The sequence below is a fragment of the Hydra vulgaris genome, chromosome 10 (genome assembly GCF_038396675.1).
Source record: "Hydra vulgaris chromosome 10, alternate assembly HydraT2T_AEP".
NCBI classification, from domain to species: Eukaryota; Metazoa; Cnidaria; class Hydrozoa; order Anthoathecata; family Hydridae; genus Hydra; species Hydra vulgaris.
In genome coordinates this window covers 6,007,501-6,033,921 of record NC_088929.1, presented here as the reverse complement: position 1 = coordinate 6,033,921, position 26,421 = coordinate 6,007,501, and the positions used below count along the sequence as shown (strand labels likewise).

Sequence of the window (26,421 nt, the reverse complement as noted above, 5' to 3'; positions counted from 1 at the left end):
CGAGTTTTTTTGCAATTTCTAGTTCTTCATAGTTTAGTCAAGAGAAAATATTTAAACAGAAATGTTGATTTGTGATTTGGGTTTCTAAGGAGATATTAGGGCATTGAACTTTTGAAGCCATGTTAGGGCCTATTTTTGCAAAAAAACTATTGAAGTTTTCAGCAATAGAAATTTTAATCGATATATTCAGTTTCGTTAACGATAATTTTATCGGGTAAATTATTTGGTTTAGTATGGTTTTTACCTATTATTTCTTTCAATATGCTCCAGGTTTTTTTAATATCACTTTTGCTTTTTTGTAGTTGTTTTGACTAATATATTTTCTTTGAATTCTTTCTAATTTTTTCGAATAGATTTTTGTATTCCTTGTATGTAATTAAGTTAGTTTTGTTTCTGTTTTTTAAATACTTGATATAGAGTTTTTGCTTTGTTTTTGATGATTTTCTAATTCCGTTAGTTATCCATGGGCAGTTTGAATAATTTAGCTTTATTTATTTCTCTTCAACAATATTCTTGAAATGTAAATTATTGCAAAAATCCGATGACTTAAAGTACAAGTGAAACAAGAAATAGTATTATAATACTTCAAAGTTTATAAAAATAAGTATTATTTATTTTAAACCTAATTCTAAAAACACAGATTTTAATAATGTTGTTAACTGTAACTTTAATATGTGGTTATTTTGAAAAACTTATTTCTTTAATTTTATTAATGTTTTTAACATTTTTTGTGGCAGTGAGCAGCGGCTGCGACAATGGTTGGTTAGAGTATAAAACCAATTGCTACTTTTTTCAAAATAAAACATTGAAAGGAAAAAGTTGGCTGGATGCCTCATTATCATGTCAAGCTTTGGGAGGACATTTGTTAAGTATTGAGGATCAAGCTGAAAATATTTTTGTTTCAAACATTCTTAATGATAGCAGCATGCAAAAAGATAGTTATTGGATTGGTAAAATAGTAATTTTTGTGTATTTTACATATTTAACTTAAATTTTAACCTTTATTGGTAGTTTTACACTTTTGCTTTGGAATATACATTTAAAAATAAAACAAAGACTTATTCTAAGATGCAAAAATTTATTTACTAAAGGACTCAATGATGCTTCCAATAACAGAGAGTTTATGTGGTCAGATGACACAAGTCCACAGTTCTTAAATTGGTTACCAAAAAAGCCTAACAATCTAAAACCTGGAGAAAACTGTGTGGAAACAAATAGTCTGGGTTGGAATGATAACTTCTGTATAGCCACTAACGGATTTATTTGTAAACTTGTAAAAGGTAATACTTAGCTATGTTTTCATAAAATTTTTTATAGTTTTAATAAAACAAATATGAAATTCCAGCAAATGTTTACCGGCATAATAATGTTTTTGACATATGACAAAGTCAATCAAATAATGACATATATTAAGTTTTATGCTATTTTCATAAAATAATTATTTGAAGAATATTACTTATTGTTGCATAGTAAGTACTATTAAAGAGTCTTTGCTTATTTTTGCTTACAAAAGCAGAATTATTTGCGAAGATCTTTTCTTCTAACTCATCTGCTTAATCTCTTTTGACAATACTTTTCCTGCAATATTTAAGAAACAAGTTTATCACCCTGTTCATTCATCTAAATCACTTCATTTTTTTATACTAAGATTATTTCTCACATAAACTTTACTTAAGCAACGTGTATAAAAACATTCGGATGGAAGTCAATCAGGGTGTTTTCCAGATTGATTTCTTTTTAAGTCTCTACAACTATCTCTTTCTTATTAACTTAAATACTTAACAATTGCTAAACCAAATCCGACTTTTTTATCATCTTGAAATTATTAAAAAGTCTAGAAATCAAACACTATATTAAGTTTTAATTAAAATCAAATACCTTAAGTTCAGAGTTCAATTTTAACCTATATACAGAAAATATTTTCGAAAATCATCATAAATAATTGGACTGCAAAACTAGCCTTTGCCATCTTTACTTCTTTTGACAAAGAGTAAAAGAATACAAGTTTTTTAACAATCTTTTTTCTCTCTATTTTTTATTAACACTTTAAACTATCGATCCGTTTGTCTTAACTTCTAACTTAGTTTTCCTAAATCATAATAGTTAACAGACATGATTGAAATATCTTAGTAAGTTTATTATAAATGTTAAGTCATTTTTTACATCATTGATTTACTAGAACCTGTTATTAGAATAAAAATGAAAAAAGTTTTAGCATTTTACAATATAAGTTTAACCACTTAACTTACCTGTATAGACTTGAATTAGGTCATTTTACAAATGTATACAGCTGTCTATATTTGTAAAATGCTGTCTATAATTGTAAAATGAACTCACAAATACATACCGTTTTAAATCAATGTTTTCTATTTTTCATCTAAAGTTAACAATATTATTATATTACAAATTCTTTTAAAAATATGGAACAAAAAATCTGACTTTTCGTTGATTGATTTTTAGTTAATATGTTTTAGAAAACAACGATTCTTGTGTTGATGGTTGGTTGAATTATAAAAACGGCTGCTATTTTTTCCAGAAAAGAAATGAAACATATGATAGTGATTGGGAAAGTTCTTATTTATCATGTCGTTTAAAAGGAGGAAATTTGTTAAGTGTAGAAGATCAAGACGAAAATTTATTTATTACAAGTATTTTACTTAATTATAGTAAGGAAGACCAAAACTTTTGGATCGGTATGATTTGTTTTTAATAATTGATTAATTAATTATATAAAAACATTTCTGTTCTACATTTTTTATGAAACAAACTTTATAACATACATCTCGTCTCTCTCTCTCTCTCTCTCTCTCTCTCTCTCTCTCTCTCTCTCTCTCTCTCTCTCTCTCTCTCTATATATATATATATATATATATATACCTATACGTATGTATGTATATATATATATATATATATATATATATATATATATATATATATATATATATATATATACATATATATATATATATATATATATATATATATATATATATATATATATATATATATATATATATATATTTATATATATATATATGTATATAAATATATATTAGTGGATTTGCGTTTTTTGGGACTATTTTAATGCCTTTTTGGTTGCACTACTCCATTTTTCGTAATTGATCAGATGATTTAACGTTGTCAACAAAACCATTTATCTTTCCAACGACTCTTTTTCTTTTGATAGTTTAAGTCTTGTGTTGCCTCAATATGTCAATTGTTTACTTTTTTGACTAATAAACTGAGGCATATAGAATGTCAAAAAATTTGTAATTAATTGTTTAAGTGTTTCTCGATTTATAGCTAAGTATATCCATTGGTGAGTACTAAGCCCAACGAATAGTTAATTTTTTCGAAGCTGTTTCTAATTAGGGCAAAAGAAGCTTCACTTATTGGATCAAAGTTAAACATCTAGTATATATAATATATAACCTTAGAACTTCATTGTTTATTATGCGCATAACTTTGCTTCAAGTAAACTTTCTTTCAACATAACTATAACAGCAAAAAATTTATTTTGTTTAAACTAAAAAAATTGTTTTTATCAACGAATTTAAAAATTTACATACAATACAATAGATAAATTTATATATTAATAATTTACTGACTATAAATAAAATTATTTAGAAACTTATTTTATTTTATTATATAAACTTTTTATAATAAGGCTTATTATATTACATATTATTTTACAATTATAGGCTAATATATTAAAAAGTGTATTCCAACTATTGTCTATTACATATGTGCACAATTTTTGAAGAAAGTAATAAGTAAACTTGAAGAAGTTAATAACCTCTATATTTAAACACATTTTTTTAAGCGAAAAGAATAACTTAAGGAAGAATCGAGTAGTTTGTGTAATAGCAATAGTTTTAGGGAAAAACAAGGCCTGTTTTGCCCACCGTGCTATTGTTATTACACCGTGCTATTGTTATTTTAATATTTATCATGGCTTTAGTGGAAAAATTACGTGTATTAAGTGAAAAATTACGTGTTTTAAGTATTATCATGGCTTTAGTTTTTCAACTAAAGCCATGATAAATATTAAAAATTATTTTAATGAAAAGTTTTTAATTACTCTGACCAAAAATCTGCCACAGAATTTCAATTGATATTTGAACCGACGATAAGTACTGTTATAATAATCTTATTTGCTTGTTTTATTATAACTGTTATTGTTTGTATTATTATTTTTTATTATTATAAATGCTGCTTTTATTTCAGAATATAGTATCATTATCATGCCAAAACGTAAGAAAAGCGAGGTATGGGACTATTTTGTGATTGATTTAAATGACACTAACTCTGCAAAATGCAGCTTTTGCAAAACAGTCATACCTATGGGTGGTGGTACAACTTTTCAGTCATATACAACAACTAACATGCTAAAGCATTTAAATGCTTTTTATAAATCTGATATCAAAAATCAGAAACAGGATAAAGCTAGGAATATCGATTTTGATTTATGCGCGGATAGCTCTACTCCAGAAACATCTTCTAAATCTAGTCCTAACCCTGTTTGTGATACTCCTACAACCATGCCAAAAGAACCTCAATCTACTACACTCACATCCGTATTTACAAGTCTCGGGCGTAAGTCTGAGATGAAAAGATCAATACTAAAAGCTCTTCTTCTGCACTTAGTTCTGTAAAAATGAAACCTAGATCTTCATCTCCTAAACAACCAATAATACACCAAGTGTTTGCAAAGACCAGGTCTTTCATATCTACAAATCCAAAGGCAATAAAAATTACAAGGCTTATTGCAGAAATGGTATGCACAGATAACCAACCTGTTAGTATAGTAGAAAATCCTGGTTTCAAAAGGTTACTGCAGTATTTGGAGCCAAGGTATACAATACCAAGCAGAAAATATTTCTCGACCATTGAAATTCCTAAAACTTATTAGAAGGAATCAAGTAAAATGCGTTTCCTGGCAAAGAAAGCTGATCATGTTAGAATAACTACCGACATGTGGAGCTCTACAGCTAATATTGATTACATGAGCCTAACAGCACACTTCCTTCCAGAAGATATGAAACAAATTCACATTTGTCTTGACGTGGTGCCTTTTCCTTACGAGTCCTACACTGCAGATTATCTTGTTAAATTTATGAATGAAGCACTTGAGCGTTAGGGACTACTTGAGAAACTCAATGAAATAGTAAGAGATAACGCCAGAAATATTGTCTCTGCTATGGAAGTAGAGAAGTTTTCAAACATTCCTTGTCTGGCTTATACACTTCAGTTAATTGACAATGAAATCTCGACAATGAAAGCATTTCTTTACTAACTTCAATATGTAGAAGAATAGTAGGACACTTTAAACACTCGGTTAAATCGTACAAACTTTTGAGACAATCTCAGGAGATTTTGGGACTTTCTAAACACAGCATCATTCAAGATGAGCCAACTTGATGGAATAGCACCTTCCACATGCTAAACCGTTTAATTGAGCAAAAAGATGCTATTCTGTCGGTAACGCCGCGATTCCCAAAAGCTGCTCGACAAAACAAAGAATTGTCAACCGAAGAATGGGACAGTCTGGTTTCTCTCGTTGCTGCTTTAAAAGTTTTTGAAGGCGTCACGCTTACTGCAAGTTCATCAAAAGTAACCACATCAGAAGTTATCCCAATAATAAATGCAGTTAACATGTCACTTGATTGCATCAAGGACTACGGGAATTTCAAAGAGTCTCTGTGTAATTCTTTGCATCGTCGTAACGGAGACTGCGAGAACGAACCTATATATGCTTTTTCAACAATACTAGATCCCAGATTAAAAACAAGATTTTTAGGAGCAGGACAATGGCTGAGAAAGCTGTTACTTTATTGGTCGGTGAGTTGAATGCACTGGAAATAGACGAAGGTCTTGAAATTAAAGTTGCTGAAAATCAAGAACGAACCACACGTGCTCCAGGTGCTGTCTGGTCATTATATATTCAAATAATCAACACAAATTCTGTAGTAAGTATTGTATGCACTTCTACATTACTATTGCACTTTAAATATTGCAAAATATTTGACAATATTTTTTCGTGTAGCAACCTTGTTCGTCAAGGTGCGTGTTTCGGATTTAAAAAATTGAGAGAGGGCTGCTACCAGAATTAAGAACACAAAATAATTTTAAAAGTAATGAGTAGCCTCCTCAACTAAAGTAGCCCCCTCAGCCTTAGGGAGGTAAAAAATATGAAAATTTTTTTTTTTTTAATATTTTAGATACATACTGCGTACTGCACTATGCGAGACGAAGTAGAAGTGTACTTGAACCTCTACTCGCAAGTCACAAAGACGTTTTTGATTACTGGTGGAAATCCAAATTTCCTTATACTAAAAAACTAGCACAGAAATATTTAGGGACGCCTCTATGTACAGTGTTTCCGGAGCGGTTATTTAGTACTGCGGGGCTTATCTGCGGCCGGAAAAGAAGCCGGTTAACTCTGGAACGAGAGCAAATGCTTGTGTTTTTGAACAAAAACCTGCCTTTTCTAAACAATCAGTACTAATGGTAGTGATTCATGTAAATGCTTAAAATAAAACATTCTGTTTATCTGATCACCATCCAATACTTATGACTATATTATTTATTTCGTATTAATAATAAGATTATACAAACATTTTGTATACTATTTGTTATTTGTTTATATGATATTAGTTAAGTTGCTATTATTTCACAAGGCCGACACGGTTTTTAGAGTAGGAAGGTGAGGGTGGCGGTCTTTTGGTGGGGAATGCGCACTCCCTCATTTTGTAAAAAAAGTCCTGATTTTCGAGGTCAATTTCTTAAAAATTTTTTTTTGATAAAAAGGAGTGGGAAGGGAGTGCTCCCTAGAGCCTTGGTGTTATTAGCCCTTTTTAACCTGTACATATAACTGACTTCAATATTTTTATTTTTAAAGTCTGTGTAAGTATTAAATTAACTATGAGCACTATCAGTTAAATTAAAAGAATAAAAATCACAAAGAATCGGAATTGGTAAAGAATCGGAATCGCAATTGAGAATCGGAATCGGTATTTTTTGGAATCGGTCCATCTCTATCTAATATATTTAAAAAACAAACGTTCCTCCAAATACAGTTTTCAGGGCATATTTTTATATTTCTCACATTTTTTGCCGATATATCATATTTTGTTAGGAATTTAAATGAAATAAAACGAAACATAAAACTTATAAATGTTTTATTTTCTCATTCATGTAAAGTAAAAATTCATTCTAATGAGATCAATAGATTTAAAACACTAAAAAATAATTAAAAAGATTAAAAGAATTCCAACATTTGAAAATGTTTATTTTTCAAAAACGTACGTTCAAATGTTTTTTTGAATCAAATTTAGGCATATTCTTCTGAGGTTCTCTTGAAAATGGTCCGCGGACAGACAAAGACGAATCAGTAACTAGTTTTACCGATCTTTCCACTGCTTGTGTGTGACATGGAATTCGAGGAAAGTCAAATAATTGGTTCTCCACAACAGTTGATCCTGATATTTCTCTAGTGAATTGATAAAGGAAATCATTGGAAACATGCTTTGCATTGAGGGCTCTGTGAGTTCAATGTCGCATCATGGGATCATATAAATGTAGTTGTTAGCGTCAAAGTTCATTACTTGAATGACAAATTTTGTAATACTACCTCTACTCTCTTCTCTTGTTTTTAGAAGTCTATGTTTTTGGTCATCACATAGCATACACAAAAGATTATTTTCCGGAGCAGCAAAATATTCGTTTCTTTAGAGATGTTTAGAATCATTCAACAAGAAGATTTCAACTTAATGTTAAACCGCACAGGTGCATAAGCTTTTAGGCAACTTATGACAGTTTTACAGTTTCTTACCTAATTCCTTCTTAAACTCATTGGGACCCAGAGTTTTACAACCTAAAGAATAAAAAAAAGGCAGTTTATAACCATGTAATAAGAAAATTAACCTATGCAGTGATCTTCGTATTTTGTTTTCCAACAAAGAAATCATACCATTATTGACTTCAGTATTTACAACGGTTCCATCTCATCAAATTGAGGTAAAAGCAACTAGTTGTTTGTCATGTTCGTGATCTTGTAAAAACTCAATTATGCTTTCTGCAATGTGTTTACCAGTACCAGATAATGGTGTTACGTGGCCTAAAAACTTGGAGTTTGTTTTTTCTATAAGCAAAATGTGCTGTTTTGTAGTAATCATTTTGTAAAAATTAGTTCGTTTCTTTTCTCGAACAATTGTCTTATCTTTTCTTCCATCAAAATACAATCCTATTTTTGGTAATTAGGTCCAGAATGTCATGAATGCATTTTTCCCGGTTTTTTTGTGAACTCGTTTAATTTTCATTATTTCAATTACTTTACTTTTGCTATCTTTATTTATTAAAGCCTTACAATGCAGCGCTTGCAATTGCTGTCGCAGCTCTATCAGATATTCCTGTGCAATCACAGATGAAGGCATCTGATGGCAGTTTAATGCGTATTTGAGTAAATTTTTTATCTCTTGTAATGCCAAAAGATCTGCTAAATTTCTCTCTTCTTGTTCTTTGTCATTAACAGTGAAGTTTTTTGTTACTTTCTCTTGTTCTTTAATGCTACCTTTACTATCAGTAATAATTGATAACATTGTGGTATTTATTGAATTTTCCTAAATTAATATAAAATTTTCTCTGCATAGCTTTTCAATTAAAGCTATAGCACATAACTCACGGATAGCTGAAACAAAAAAATTTACAAATAATAAACCATAATATTAGTCTTTAGTAATCTATAATTCCAAAATATTTCTGCAAGTATTATTACTTTTGGAATTAAAGATTTATTCCATAACCTTTAATTTGGCGCCCTTTTCTTATTTGAGATCTGAATGACAATAGGAATGGAAACAATCATACAAAATATTCACCTATTTTAGATGTGAAGCCTTGAAACAAACTATATCTCAGAACTCTGCATAACGCCGATCCAGAAAATAATGTCTTTAATATTGCATAATGATGAATTAAAATACCTCATGTGCAAAAAAGAATGTAAAGATTGTTTCCTCTGTGGCGTGGTTGCGTTCTTCTAAGAACTTTGTGTTAGTCCAAAAAGGATACAAACCCTTTGGGTCACCTTTAAGTAATATAGAGTAAATTGTTAAAAGAGCATAAGCCAAATGTGAAGATGATTAATTAGCTCTCATTCCAAATAATAGTGGTTCATGAGAAAAAGTTATTAAAGTAGGGCCAGATAAAAAAGGAGAAAAGTCATCACGATATAATACAGAGGAAACACTAATGTGATGAGATGATAAAAAAAATGAACTCGAAACAATATTACTTGGTTTTGCAGTTGAATGCAATGATTGTGGCATAGCAAATGTTACATTTTGTTATAAAAAATGCATGTTACAGGTATTAACAAATTGTTTAGAATTCTATGAAAAAATACGTTTATGGAATTCGGATCGATCTACTGGTTGCACAATCTGACTTGTACAAATTTTTAAGTAAAAAAGTTTACTGACTAATTGAAAAGTTCTCTTAAATGAATCATTTTTAGATATGATAACTGATATATTTGTTATAACCAATGAACTTTAGAAAAAAATGCTATGTTATATGGAACAGAAAAAAAAAATCACTTCAATATTCATAAATAAAAAGCCAAGGTTTGTGTGTGTAAAATATGTTTTGTATACTTGAAATAAAAGATAAAGGCATCTATTACATTGGCCTTACAGAAAAATCTTGTTAAGATTGTTTTTACATATATAAAAATGGAATAAGCTTTATAAGTTAATTCCTCCGAGCTTTTTAAAGTTTTGTGGAGTTATAAAAAGAATGATTTAAATTCTGTCATTTCGTGGAAAAATTTAGATCTGGTCGAACCGTTTAAACCTGGGTGCAAATTGTCTTATTTATGTTTAATGGAGAAATATCACATCAATACTCAGTTTTATCCCCATTGCCTTCAAATAGGACATTTTACCAATGCCATCAAAAAGGAAATTTTTATTTATTTATATATATATATATATATATATATATATATATATGTATATATAATATAATATAATTTATATATATATATATTTATATGTATATATATGTATATATATATATATATTTATATATATATATATATATAATATATATATATATATATATATATATATATATATATATATGTATATATAATATAATATAATTTATATATATATATATTTATATGTATATATATGTATATATATATATTTATATATATATATATATATATATATATATATATATATTTATATATAATATAATATAATTTATATATAAATATATTTATATGTATATATATGTATATATATATATTTATATATATATATATATATATATATATATATATATATATATACATATATATATATATATATATATATATATATATATATACATATTTATATGTAAATATATATTATATACATTTTTCGGTTATTGTATATAGTTTTCGGTTATAAAGCAAATATTTTTCTTACGGAATGATTTGGACTCGTTTCGCCTGTTTTATTTAATGATTTCTTAAGACTTTTATACAATAAAATTTTTTGTTTATTTTATAAGCATAGTAGGCATTTTTTGTTATGTTAATTAAGGAGGGTCGCTTTTTATAATGAACCATGTTTAATTGAGTGTTGCTGTTAATCTATTTCTCGTACTCCATTGGTATTTTGAAAGCGTAGCTGATTTTGTAAGTTTTTTTGTTTTTGAACAATTGCATGTGGTTTGCTCATACAGTCAACCCCCTTCAGTTGAACCATTATATATTTTGTTTAGAGTGCTTAGGAATGATGCAATGCACTTATAAATGACATTTATTTTTCTGCAATAACCGTTCATAGGGCAAGATTCGCTTAGTTTACAATTGTAAGCTAAAATAGCCGTTTGGTTGATGAAAATAGTTTTATTGTTATGATTCTTTATAATTTTTGCTATGATGTTTAAGCAACACTTTCAAGAATCTAATTTCAAAAATCATTTCAAAAATCAAAAAATAAAAAGCTTTTCAAATAACAAAATAATTATATTTTATTTCATTTTTTTGTGTTTTTTTGTTTTTCTTTTGTTTTCTTCTTTATTTCTATGCTTAAGAAACATATACAAATATACAAGAGAAAAATACTAGTGAAGATATCGTAAAAATAAATATATAAAGAACACGGATACTCAAAGAAAACCATTAGTTCTTGTCACAGAGAACGCTGATGAAGAAGTTGAAACTTTCAATTTATACAAAGTATAAAAATCGTTATACAAATAAATGAAATCGTTAAGATTAAAAAATCCTTTTATAACTAGAAAGTATAAATAAACAAAAAATATACAAGTATTTGATTCAATTAATAAAAAGAAAGCGGACACTCGCGGATGACCATTAAGCCTTTATCGAGAACCGCTCGTAAATTTGAAAATCTCATAATATCAAATGCATACATAAATGGTCAAGTGTATAAATCACTAGAAAAATTTATTTGCATTCATATACACATTCAGTTACATCACTGCATAAAACATAAAAAAGTAAATTATTCAATGTTTAAAAATACAAAAATATATCATCAATAGACAAAATGATTTCCTTAAGCTTTTTTTGGAATGAGACGTAATTCTATTCCAAAGAAAAATCAAAATGTTTTAAAACTATTTTATTCTAAAGAGAAGGTCCACGAAATGAAATGCTTGATTTTCCAAAATTAGTTTGAAAAAATGGTTGACAAATTAAATTATAATTTCTTAAGTTGTATTTATTTATATCTTTCAAGTTATATAAATTATGGAAAGAAACTGGATTGGAGTTAGTTTTACATTTATTCATAAAACAAAGAGTATTAAAAACATTTAGCTTATATCAAAAAATTTCATTTCAAATATGAGAGGCTTGGCATGAGTAAATCTATTTTTAAAATTAATAAGACAAGCAACATGCTTTTGTTGATGATAAAGAGGCCTAAGTTTGAATTTATTAGCACTACACCAAGCAATATTTGCATAGTTTAAAAGACAATGGATCAAGGCGTAATATAATTGATTTAAATTACGTTTATTTAGAACACTTCTAGCTTTATACAATATTCCTATACTTTTAGCAACTTTATTACACAAGAATTCTATGTGATATTTCCAATTAAGGTTTTTATTGATGTAGATACCCAAAAAGTTTGTATTACTTACTCTATTTTTATTAGAATTTTGTCAATAAAAAGTAACGGTAAATCGCAGGGAAAAAGTTTTTTTTTAGAAGCTGAATGAAAAAGTATCCAATTAGTTTTTTCAACATTAAGTGAAAGTTTATTTCATTTAAACCATTTAGAAATTTTTGTTAATTCGATATTCATATTTTGAAATAATTATGTAATATTGTTATCAGATAAAAAGAGGTTAGTAACATCTGCAAGCATGACAGCGATCAAGTTCGAAGCTTTATTAAATCATTGATGTAAATGAGAAAGAGAAGGGGCCCAAGTAAAGAACCGTGGGGAACACCATAGGTTATATTTAGTAGATTGGATGGGTCAGTTAAATTACTTTAAACAATCTGTTTACGGTTGTTTCAATGCTTTTAAGTAACAGTAAAACATTTCCTTTAACTCCATAATATTCAAGTGTTTTCAGGAGAATTTTATAATCAATTGTATCAAAAGCTTTTGATAGAATATGAAAACTCCCAACGTGAAATGAGAATTTTCAAAAGATTCGGAAATATTTATGCAAATAATTTGGATTATTGCATGTTCTATTGAGTTATTTTTTTTGAATCCGTATTGATTAACATATTATTTAAAGAAATATTATATATTTCTTTAAATAATATGTTAACCAATACGGATTATAATAATATGTTAATCAAAACGCACATCATTTAAAGAAAGGTGATTATAAATTACGTTATAAAAATATCTCTAAAAAACTTTAGAAAAAACAGACAAAACAGAAATCGGCGATAATTAGAAGCATTGGTTGCATCATCAAATTTGAAAATTGGAGTCACTTTAGCTAATTTTAGAAAATCAGGAAAAACGCCCTGTTTTATTGAACAATCTAAAACTTTAAATAGTACATATTTTATGGGTTCATAAGACTCGATGACAAAATTATCATTTATATTATCATGACCAGCTGATTTATTAGACTTAAGCATCTTAAAAGATAGCACAAAATCTTTTTAAGATAAGTCATAAAATGTTAAGACCGAAGTAATCGAAAAATCATACTCATCTATTTTATTAGTCACAAGAGGATTTTTATTACCTAGATTACGGCCAACAAAAACAAAAAATTTATTTATTTCACTACTTATTACAGTTGGATCAGAGAAAAATTCATCATTAATTTTTATAGTTTTAAGCAGTGAGCTCGGTATTTTTTGCATGCCAGTAAGAATTTCCCATGTGCGTTTACAATTATGTTTGCTAATCTCAAGTAAATTTGAGTAGAATAATTTTTTTAAATTTTCCCTTTGCCTTTCAAATTATTTGGCATAATTTTTATAAAGAATCTTACTTTCGTTTGTTTTGGTTTTTAAGTATTTGATATAAAATTTTTGCTTAATTTTAGCGGATTTTCTAAGATCTTTGTGATCTATGGTGACATTAAACTCTTGAATTTTTTATTTAATATACATATTGGAAAATTTATGTCATATATTACATAAAATTTTTAAAGAAAGCGTCATAATTTGATTAGCGTCTGTAGATACTTTAATTTGATTTCAATAAAGCAGAGATTTTATGCTCTTTAAGAGATTTTAAATTTCCTGCGGTAAAAAAGCGTTCTGAAAAACTTATTTTCTATTGGGATATTTTTCTGCGGTAACGTTAATAGAGATAAAAATGGGAAAGTGATCTAAGATGTCGCTTTAAATTATACCTTTTTTTAGAGATTTATTAAAAATATCATTTGCTATGATATTGTCAATTAAAGTAGCTGAAGTTAGTCTTGTTGGCTTAATGATTAAAGGTATAGCCCCATGTTCAAATACATAATTATAAAATTTTTTAATTCCAATAATGGTGTGGTATTGAAAACTATCCAAATTAATGTCACCTATTAAATAGTAAGTTTGTTTTCTTGACTACTTTTTCTTAAAATTTCCAATTTAAACCAAAGGTTGGCGATAGCAACAACTTAAAATTAAATTTTTGTTTTCTTGTGGTTATGACTTCAATTGTTAAATTTGTCGTCATCAGAATTACACATGTCAGGCCTCATTATAATCCTCAAACATTCATTAATATAAATTATTGAACAACTGACTTGCTTTATATTTTTACGCTCCAAACAAATTTTTATTAAAACCTGGTGAACAGTTATTTCCGTTAGAAAATACGCCAACAGAGCTACACCAAGTTTCCGACATGCAAATTAAGCTAAAAAAACTAAGAGATTCTTTTATATTTATACACAAATTTTCAAAATTTTATGACATGCTTCTTATATTAATTTGCAAAATGTTTAAATTTTTGGGGTTAAAAAATTCTTTTATTTTATTGGAATAACAATAGGAGCAATTGCTTAGTAAAGCACAGGTTCCGAGATATTCATATAAATACAGATCCGATTCATGGTTTTGTAAAAAATAATCAGTTTGAAAAAAATCAAAAGAGTTTAAATCAAAATTATTCAAATTATTTGAATCCATTTTTGTTTTTTAGATCATACCTTAGTAAATAAAAGAAAATCTTTGAAAAATCACGCGTTATTAGTTTGTTATAAATAACTTTTTTACCTTAGTTCTTTAGCGTCTGTAAAGAACTTTCTTTGTTCCAATGAATCTTTATTACTTATGCTATGTATATATATATATATATATATATATATATATATATATATATATTATATATATATATATATATATATATATATATATATATATATATATATATATATATACATATATATTAATTTCGTAAAATGTATTTGTTAAAATGTATTTGTAATTGTTTTATTCAAGGCCTTAATTATCTAATGAGTCATAAAAGATTTGTCTGGTCTGATAATTCAAATTGGAATCCAAAAATACTTATTGAAAATATATTACAACAATCAAATGATCTTTCATTGACAACAACGAGATGTGTGGTAGTTAATGCTTTTATTTGGAATGTTCAAAATTGTAAAAATAGAAATGGATACATTTGTAAAGCTAAAAAAGGTAAATTTCTTACAGCGCAATAAAATTTATCTTTTTTCCGTTACCTTTTTTGTGTACTTATGTATATGTATAGGTCTTGTTATGAGATTTTGTTACGTAAGCGAAAAGCGAAACGTGAGCACGAACGAAAAAGCGTAAGGCGAGTGAGAACGTTTTTGATTTAAGGGCTGTTTGTTTGAGGCGGGCCAGTCCTTAAACGGATTCTAGCCGTGTTTTATATTTACTCATAAAAATTAAAAATCATAACATTACAAAGAGGCTATCCCGGATAACTGAGATCTTGCCTAATTTCATTGGGAACTGTTGTAGTTTATTCTATCCGCCTGATATTCAATCCCACTGCATAACACTCAAAACGAGAATGTGTTTTAAAGGTATAGCCGTTAGAAAAAATCCATTTAAGTCCGAAATGATAAAAATAAATTGGGATTGGATTTAGTATATAATAATTTTTAAAAGTACATAACTTATTATTATGATCTCATATATATTGATGTCCTATTCCGCAAAAATATAAAATAATGTCATTTGTAGGTAGCAATTTATTTTATAGCATTAAAATTACTACAAAATAGATTGTGTATGGATATAATATTCTTTATTCTAGATACTGAAAAAATATGCTTTTTTCAGAGAGTTTACATATATTTGGATGTCGTATTCCACATAAATACAACAGTGATGCTATTTGTATGTAGCATTTTATTTTATAGTAATGAGATAACAGTTTGGGGATATTCTACTGCGGAAAGTTAATAAACATTTGACTTGTATTGCATATTTTTCTTGATTTAACTTTTTCCAATTCATATTTTATAGAAATGCGTTTAATTAACACACTAAACTTTGTGACAGTTTCATAAGATCGCGCTTTTTATTTACTGTAAATAAAGCTTGATGTGTCTTTTCCGTAATACAGTTAAAAATGTATTTGAAATAGTTGTATTCTTTTTTCATTTTAAATCAAAATAACTTTTTTAAGATAATAAAACTCTTTCAATAATAATATTTCTATTTTTTAGTTTTACTTTTAAAAGTTATTTATCGTTTTACGAAAGCGTGGGTTGATTTAAATCGCAATCACTTGAAAAAATATAAATTCTATTTTAAGGAAAGATTTTAACAGATAGTATGTTGAGGAAGTTTTTTGTATTTTGTTGATGTTTTGAAATTACATTCTGATAATTATGGAAAATCTTTTTCAAAAATAAAATTTATGTTTTTTTAAGTGATTATGGTATACATCCACGCTTTTGATTTAAATTCAAATCGATGAATAATAAAATCAGTATAAAAGGTTGAAACTAAATAAATAGAAGTACAGTAGAATCCCATTAACTCGGACTTTGAACGGGTATATATAGTTTTTCCGACATAGCGAATATCCGAGTTAAGCGAAGCTTTTGGTAGGTATAGAGAATTCTAGGGGAATTAAAAATTTGTCCGACTTAGTAAAAGTCCGACTTATCCAGGGTCCGAGTTAACGGGATTCTACTGTATAATCAGAAGAAGGGTTTTGTTGATTTAAAAAAATACTGAAACTTTTAAATCCTGTAATGGTTATAAAAGTATTCCGTTGACTAAGTTTCTTAAATGATCTGTTAGGTTTTCTTACAATACAAAAATTGACCTATGATAATAGTAAAGGTCGATAGTACCTTTTATTATAATTGTAGAAAGGAATGAGCCAAGAGTTGCCAAAACTAAAACTTAATTTTTGTCTGCGCCTGAACTAACAATAAAAATTAACAGTATTTTTTGTGTATGATTCTTACAAATCTCAAAGAAGACTTTTTTTAGAATTGTTTTACTTTGGAATATTGAACAGAATAAGAAAATGATTTCTAAGCTGTTTTGCTATGAAGTGGTACAAATAAGTTTAAAAAACCGTAACGAAGAAAGGGAAACACTTTTAACTCAAAAGTTTCATTTAAAACTGTAAGTTTCAGGTTTGTTGAAAATGTAATGAAATAAAAATTATTTCTATTCGTTATTAATGAAAGAGTACTACAGAGGCAAAAAATATCAAAAATAGTAGACCTAATAATCAACTACAGTAACGGTATTTTTAATAACAACAACAAGATATTTATTCTCTTTTTAAAATCATACGATAATATTATAATAATAAGTATAAAAATAATAATAATAATAAAAAAAAAAAAAAAAAGAAAAAAATCATAATTCTATTGATTGTTGTAAATAAAATAATAATAAAATTAGTAAAGTTATATAGCTTTGCTAAGATCAAACATTAATAGTTAACAGTCTGTTTAAAAAAATTCGTAATTTCTTATAATCACAAATAGTTTATTGACAAGTTAATTAATAACTTTTTAATAATTAATTTTAAAATACTATTAAAGTTAAATAAAAAGATTTTTAATAAAGATTTTCAATTTAAAAGAAAAAATAAGTAAAAAAGAAAAAAACAACGAATAAAATTTTTTTTGTACTAAATAGGAAAAAAAGCATAAACTTAATTTCTTTGAGTTTAGTTTCTTTATTACTTTTAGCAGTGTGAAGTAATGCAAAGTTCTTAAAAAAGATATTTGCTCGTGTTTAGCATTGTTTTTTTGAAATAGAAAATCTGTACAACTCTGCAATAAATGTATACTGCCGAATCAGATATGTTCTGCAAACTCTTTTATCTAATAAAAAAAAAATATATATATATAGCAAAAAAAAGACTATTAAGATAAAGTGTCAGATGGATTAGTTAGTCCTCCCCTACTTAAAGTATTTAAATAATTTCCATATTTTTCATAATATGTAATTGTATCATCTCCAATTTCTTTAGTGGAATACTTTTGAACATAAACAGCAATATAGACAATTGAATATAAAACTTCTATATTTATACTATCTTACAGACCTGCTAATATGTAAATAATATCAATTTCCCTATCCTATTGAATACTTTTTCAATAACTCATTTATATAGCATATTGAATACTTTTTCAATAACTCATTTAGCGGTTATAAAATAAGTACCATTTGATCCTTGACGAAATTTTCCAAAGCATTTTTCTATCGAATCCAAAGAAAGAAAACATAAAATTTCAAGTTCATATTAACTTGATTAAAGATAGCAAAACAAGTCAATTATGTCACGACAAGTATGTGTAGGTGCGTTGCTTGTTTTTTTTTGCAGCTTGCGAACTCGTTTACCAGATATTGGTTACATATTTTCAGCCATTGTTGCAATAGCAAGCAATTTTTTTAAGTTGATGTAATCTGAATATCTGATTACATTTCAAGACTCATTTCTATATCTAAGATTTGCACCAGGCATTTAACACTCACAGTTTTCCATAAATCTATAATTAACTTTAAAAAAATATCAGTAACTTTCCATAAAAATATAATTAACTTTGAAAAAATATCATACCCTTGACACATTTGTGGTCTATTTCAGGACGAGTTTTTATAGCTGCAACTGTCTCTTCAGTATAAACTTGTGCTTATTTTATAACCGGTTCAGGATTTATTGTTGTTTCGGTCAACTTAGATAACTTTAATAATTGTTTTTTTCAAGTGTATATAATTTAGCTATACCTCTCCAATTTGCAATGTAAGATATTTCACTATTAACAAACTGCAACTGACCGAATTTATCTCCCAGCTAATTATTTCTTATGCATTTCAAAAGATGGACACTATCATTTCGAAGTTTCAATTTAATTTCGCTGTATTTTAGACAAAACAAGAGATTTGTAAAAAACCTTTCTTTCTTTCCTTCTTTATATATATATATATATATATATATATATATATATATATATATATATATATATATATATATATATATATATATATATATATATATATATATATATATATATATATATATATATATATTTATATATATATATATATATATATATATATATATATATATATATATATATATATATATATATATATATATATATATATATATATATAAATTAAATTAGTAAAAACACTTATCAAATTTTTGATTACTTCCAAAAGTAATCAAAAATTAGGTAAGTGTTTTTACTAATTTATTGCTCTGTTCTTTTAGAACATTGAGCACTCTGTTTGTAGAATACACTAACATAATTTATATAAATATATATATATATATATATATATATATATATATATATATATATATATATATATATATAAATTAAATTAGTAAAAACACTTATCAAATTTTTGATTACTTCCAAAAGTAATCAAAAATTAGATAAGTGTTTTTACTAATTTATTGCTCTGTTCTTTTAGAACATTGAGCACTCTGTTTGTAGAATACACTAACATAATTTATATAAATATATATATATATATATATATATATATATATATATATATATATATATATATATATATATATATATTTATATATATATATATATATAATATTTTGCGGAGCTGTGTGAAGAACAAAAAATAAAATTTATTATAATATTATACTAAACATAAATTTTATACATACTAAATTTGTTTATAAAAGTACAATTTCCATTAAAAAATTCTAAAAATTCTCGCCAATTATTTTTCTTAAAGTTGGCGTAGCAATATGTTAATTGCGTTTCTTCGACTCACGTCAATAATTAAATGCGGCTCTAGCGTCAAAAATTTTGACCAGCGCTGGTTTATAATATATAAGAGTTCTTTAAATTTTTCAAAGTTTTGACGCATGTTTCTAATGTTTAAATGCATTTAAATTTCGTTTTCTATATTACATTAATGTGATGTAGAAAAAGAAATAATATCTTTTTTCATATATATAAATATATATATTTATATATATGAAAAAAGATATTATTTCTTTTTCTGTATCACATTAATGTAACTTAAAAAAAATTTTCAGACATTTTAAAATTAAAAAAATAAAGAATAAAACAGGAACTTATTCAAGAATTCATTTAATTGGCAAAACTTCAACAAAATCTATATTTTTTTGCTTAAATTTATGCACTATTAATTTATTATACAGAAATTTTGTATAATAGCCATTTTGTCTATGAGCTTTTGCTTGTGCAAATATTTCTTTACGAGTTTTTCTAGTTGTTTCAGTAAGATCCTCATTAATATATATTTGTACCTTTTAGTTTGTTTGCTTTATCCATAGTTAACTGCAACTTTAGCACAATTGCTCACTCTCGTTCAGAACCACCATTACCAACTCGATGAGCACATTAAACCCTAACATCATTTGCCATTTCAAGTTTATCAAGAAAGAGTTTATCAACTTTATTTTTAGTGTCTTCCTAATCTTTTTCATCAGTACCTTCAATGAGTCCGTCATTCCGTAAGTTATTTCGTCTGTTTCTATCCTTAATGTCTACGCTTTTTGATTTGAGTTCAGTGTTATCAAAAATGATTTTACCTTGTATTTTTTTACATTAATTATTTCCTTGACTCTCTTTGCGATTTATTATTGATACTTCTACTACTGCTACCCTCTTACCATTCATCACCAACAAAGCTCATGCTTCCTTTAATTTCACAAAGTTTCTTTTTTACATCATAAACATCTTTTTGCAGTGTTTTAATATTTATATTTAAACTGCTTGCAATTTCACAAAAAAAAACCATCATTTTTTCATTTTTATACGTGTATTGTTTCTCTCATCATTGTTATAGATACATACTCTTTGTATTTAGCCATTTTTGTTTTAATTAAATATTTACAAATAGATAAAATATAAGTATTTGTTTTGTAAATTTATAAAACGTTTAAACGCAAGCAAAGCACGTCAAATCACTTCCATGTTTAATCATGATCTCTGACTTATTGGGGTGGAGGTGGAGGTTGGGGAAGTGGAAGTATCATGGGTGACAAAAAAAGAAGGTCCTCAGTTTTTATCATTTAGGGTCGTCTATATATTACGTCGTGCTAAAATATGAATCTTTTTTAACTTTAGTACGCAATGAGACTAAATTATTGGTTTTCTACTTTACTTAACCACTCTCACGTATTTTCATTTTCACAAATGTGGCTAAAAACTACGTTGATTTGCCGGAGCCGGAACATCTATGATGTTTTGTCTCCGAAAAATATTTGTATAAGGAAATTAAGACAGGCTTCAGAGATTATTTATATTTTATATATAAACATAAAATCAATATCATAATTTAATCTTATCCAGTAGAAATAACTTTCTGCATGAATAAAAAAAAAACTTGATATTGATATCTCTCATTTGAAATAAACTTTATAAACGTTTGTGTAATTCAAAAAATGCATGCATTTAAAAAATCATTACAAATTAAAGAATTAAAAGCATCAAAGGTGTAAAAATTTCATATATGAGAATATTTCATATATTTCGTATATGAGGATATTTCATATATGAGAACATTTCACTTTATACCCGTTATTGAATTCTATTTATTATGCATTTGTTCAACACTATTCTGCTAATTCAAAGCTATCCTAAACAGTTGAGTCAATCTTGGAAAAGATTATTTTGTATTATTTTTAGTTATCCATTTATTAATAAAGTTATTTGTAATGTTGCCTTAGATATTTAATTCATTAATTAGACATAATACTTGTCTTACTCACTTAACGAAGTGCACCAACGAGAAGGTTAGCCTTAGGACTTTGCACTCCATCAGTAAACTGTCGTGTTGCCTAAGTTAGCACTCCATTTATGGGTTCCTTTTTTTTTAATAAGCAGTTATGCATAAATATTTTTACAACATTTTATAATTTTATTGCCCTGAATTTTTCTTTTAAATCTTAATAAATAAATAGAAGATAAAATATAACAATAAACAAAATACAACAAATAAAGTAATTAGTTAAAAAGTAACAACCTTTATCAACCGAAAACTCTTTCAACATTAAGAATTAATAGAAATAGCAAATGAAAAAAAAAGTTTTTCAATTTATATAAAAAACATTGTTAGAACAGCAAGTAATATTAATTCGAATACAAAAAAATGATTTTCACAGTTTATATATTTAAACAACAATTAGAAATATTTCGCTATTGGGAAAAGATTTATAATTTATTTAAAAGATACTTTTAAAAAGGTTGTTAAATTCTTTACTCATCACTTTAAAATTTTTATTTGAATTGAAAAAGACTAATTTTCTGTCTCCTTTGGATGCAAAAATATCAACAACTCTGTTAATATCAGGAAATACTTCCTGATGAATAGACATTAACGCATGTCCATTTATTCTTTTTTCTGACATACTCCAAGTTTTTATTCTTCAAAGAAAAAGTATTTACACTCACAAGTTGTGATTGTAGCAAGTATATGAAAAGCCTCTAAAATATGTGGGAAGCTTCTCATATCCATAAACTTTAATGTATCTGAAATAAAAGATGATAGTTCTGTGTTTTCTTTGCAATATTCATCCGATAACCATAATTTAGCATTAACTAATGAGAAATGAGGAAGATCAGATATATAGAAAGTCAAAAAAATTAGGATCTTTTCATTCCATGGACAAGATCTAAAATATTGCTTTTTTAAAGTAGCAGAAACAGCGCACAAACCATTATAAACAATCAAGCTCTTTACATCAAACCTGTTTTTTAGTTCCTTAAAAAGATGATTAACAAGAGGCTATGTAACAGAAACTTTAAAATAATTACATATAGTATCACATATTTGTTTTTCTCAATGCTTCGAGAACACCAGATGTTCTAGGTTTTTTTTTATCAATAACAAATATATTAGCCAATGTGACAGCAATTTTATGTCATTTGTTTTGGTAGGCTTCAGCATTTCTTTTAAATGATTAGTCAAATTTTGAATGTTGAATGAATGCATAAAAATAAGATATGTGTTTACTTGCTAAAGAAAATTTTTTACTTGCTGGATTTGACAACTTGTCCAAACAACTGAACTAAGTTTATGTGTGACACAGTGGACGGATAATGCCTTAGGATTAACATTTTTTATAAGAGATGAAACACCTTTGTATTCATCTGACATTGAAGCAACTCTATCATAAACGTGGCCTCTGCAATTTCTTATATGTAAACTAAATTCTTTTAATACTACTGCTCCAGTCAACATAACATATGAAAAAAAAAAGTTGTTCTATCGTTGTAAAGTCTAAAGCCTCGTCTTTAATAATAAGGTAGTACTTCTCTTCAATTGCGTTAACAAAACACTCAATTAACTCATTTTGAATGGTCTTTAAAATGTATGTGGATTTTTTTGGGGGAAAGAGAAGGTGCTCCTTTAGAATTAAATTACCTGCATCAACTCTAAAGTTTCCAAGCTCAATAAAATTACCCAGCCCTGTAATTTTTGAAGATTCTCCAATTTCTCCTTGATGTTTTCTATTATCTCTATGACCTTGTAGAGGCATATTATTTTGACCCAAATATATTATAGTCTTAACAATTGACGCGAGCATATTTTTTCTTTCTTCTATACTCTGTTTCCTAGAAACATCTAAAGAAGCTTCATCATGAAAAGTGTTATTTTTAGCTCTAGATAAAAGTATATTAAAATAATGCATGGACTTGATAAGTAATCGGTCAACAGTTTTCTTATTATCCTTGAAAATTTTTACAGCATTATGCCAGATACTAAATGGTCCTTTATTATTTTAAATGGTCCAAAATATGTCAATAGAAAATTTGTCCCACATATTTTCTATTGACATATTTTGACATAATTTTATGTCTGAATTATTTTCTGCTGGCATAAAATATGTCAGACATATTTTCCATTGAAATATTTTGACATATTTTTATGTCTGAATTATTTTCTGCTGACATAAAATATGTCAGACATATTTTCTATCGACATATTTTGACATAATTTTATGTCTGAATTACTTTCTGCTGGCATAAAATATGTCAGACATATTTTCCATGGACATATTTTGACATATTTTTATGTCTGAATTATTTTCCGCTGACATAAAGTATGTCCCACATATTTTCTGTCGACACATTTTGACATAATTTTATGTCTGAATGATTTTCTGCAGACATAAAATATGTCAGACATATTTTCTGTCGACATATTTTGACATAATTTTATGTCTGAATTATTTTCTGCTGACATAAAATATGTCAGACATATTTTCTATCGACATATTTTGACATAATTTTATGTCTGAATTATTTTCTGCTGGTATAAAATATGTCAGACATATTTTCCATGGACATATTTTGACATATTTTTATGTCTGAATTATTTTCTGCTGACATAAAATATGTCCCACATATTTTCTGTCGACATATTTTGACATAATTTTATGTCTGAATGATTTTCTGCAGACATAAAATATGTCAGACATATTTTCTGTCGACATATTTTGACATAATTTTATGTCTGAATTATTTTCTGCTGACATAAAATATGTCAGACATATTTTCTATCGACATATTTTGACATAATTTTATGTCTGAATTAGTTTCTGCTGACATAAAATATGTAAGATATATTTTCTATGGACATATTTTGACATTTTATATCTGAATTATTTGCTGTTTGATATTCTTGAAGAAAAAATCAATCTAACAAATTTATTGCGCATTTCAACTTAATTTACAGAGTTAAGTAAAAATAGTTTAACAAATTTGTTGCTTTTTTGCAATCAATTATAATTGAAGGTCAACAAAAAAATTTTTTTTTGGTGCCGAGCAAACAATTTATTTTTTGGATTGCATTTCACATTTTGATTTCAAACATGCAACTCATTTTTTACCATCACGTCAAGTTGTAAAGATATTTGGGTTCAGATATTTAATATTTGGGGTAAAGTCCCTTATATTGTCAAAAAAAAAGTTGTTCAAAAGTATTTCAACTTGGGTCTCAAAAAAAGCGTATTTTAGAAGATAGTATTAAGATTTTAGAAAACATAAAAATTTTTCTTTAAAATTTTTTGGCACAAAAATTTTTTAAAAAAATGCTAAAGACTCTTAAAAAAATGTCAACAAAATGTTTTTCAGCAATAATACAAAAAATACTTATTTTTATTGCAAACGAATAACATCTTTAAAATCTCTATGAAAATATGCTTCTTTTGAGACTCAGGTTGACATACTTTTGAATAACTTTTTTTTCGACAATATTAGGGACTTTACCCCAAATTCTATAGATTTGAACCCAAATATCTTTACAACTTGACGTGATGGTAAAAAATGAGTTTCATATTTGAAATCAAAATAAGAAATCCTACATAAAAAACAAGTTGTTTTCTTGGCACCAGAAAAAAATTTTGTTTTTGTTGACCTGTGTTATGCTTCATAAAACTTTTATTTTAAATCCTATAAGGAAATATCTTTTGTTTCATAAAGGTATTTTTCTGCCCATTTTAGCGATGTATCATTTGATAGCATTGACAAAGTATTATTAGCGATGTATCATTTGAGAGCATCGACTAGTATTGATGCATCAATTTATAGTATTTGATAGTATTTGATAGTATTGATTAGTATGGATTAGTATTGGCGATTTCCCTTATTAGAATGTAAAAACCATCTCAAGCTGAATTTATTACTGAAAATGGTTTTTATTAATATGACTAAACTTAAAATTATTCCAATATATATTTCACTCAAAACATTTTATGCAAGTTTATGGCAGTTAATTATGCTGTTATAATGCAACTGTCAATTTCTTTATTGTTTAATAAATCATACTTATTATAACTAAAAGTATATTATTCGTAATTAGTTATAAATTATTACCGGTTAGTCTCCTTAATATGAATTTAATGAGCTGAATATAACTTTTGTGAAATATTTCAAATTCTTCAGCTTAAATGAATTTAATTTGGCACAAATTTTTTGAAATTCTGTGAACCGTTTTTTTCACAGAATCTTTTGAATTCAATTTTTCATGATGAAATCTTTTTCAGGATCAACTAATAATTAAAAATAACTGAAAAAGTTTTTTTTTTTATTATTATTTTATTCAAAGAAATAATTTTAAGTTTAGTCACACTAATAAAAACCACTTTCAGTAATAAAAACTCAGCTTGAGATGGTTTTTACATTCTAATAAGGGAAAGCGCCAATACTAATCAATACTAATCAATACTATCAAATGATGCCTCAATACTAGTCAATATTAGTCAATACTATCAAATGTCAATATTAGTCAATACTATCAATGTCAATATTAGTCATAATCAATAAATAAGTCATAATCAATAAATAAGTCAATAAATGCCAATATTAGTCAATACTATCAAATGATACATCGCTAAAAAGGGCAGAAAAAGACCTTTATGAAACAACTGATGTTTGCTAATAGGGTTTAAAGAAAAAGTTTTATGAAGCGTAATTGATTGCAAAAAAGCA

General features: G+C 26.5%; 1 protein-coding gene across 7 annotated transcripts in view; it reads left to right on the top strand.

Annotated features, from left to right (window-relative positions):
• LOC136085756 (uncharacterized) overlaps nucleotides 1-26,421 on the top strand; it is a 209,812-nt gene that overhangs the window by 26,111 nt on the left and 157,280 nt on the right. For 4 of the 7 annotated variants that reach the window (XM_065807160.1, XM_065807157.1, XM_065807155.1 and 1 more), the window contains 4 exons: nucleotides 738-950; nucleotides 1,092-1,280; nucleotides 2,475-2,693; nucleotides 14,954-15,154. In XM_065807160.1, the coding sequence (XP_065663232.1) occupies nucleotides 738-950; nucleotides 1,092-1,280; nucleotides 2,475-2,693; nucleotides 14,954-15,154 (822 nt within the window). Of the gene's footprint in view, nucleotides 1-737; nucleotides 951-1,091; nucleotides 1,281-2,474; nucleotides 2,694-4,479; nucleotides 5,970-14,953; nucleotides 15,155-26,421 lie in introns of those variants that run through there. The other 3 variants (XM_065807158.1, XM_065807156.1, XM_065807161.1) reach the window with 2 other exon arrangements.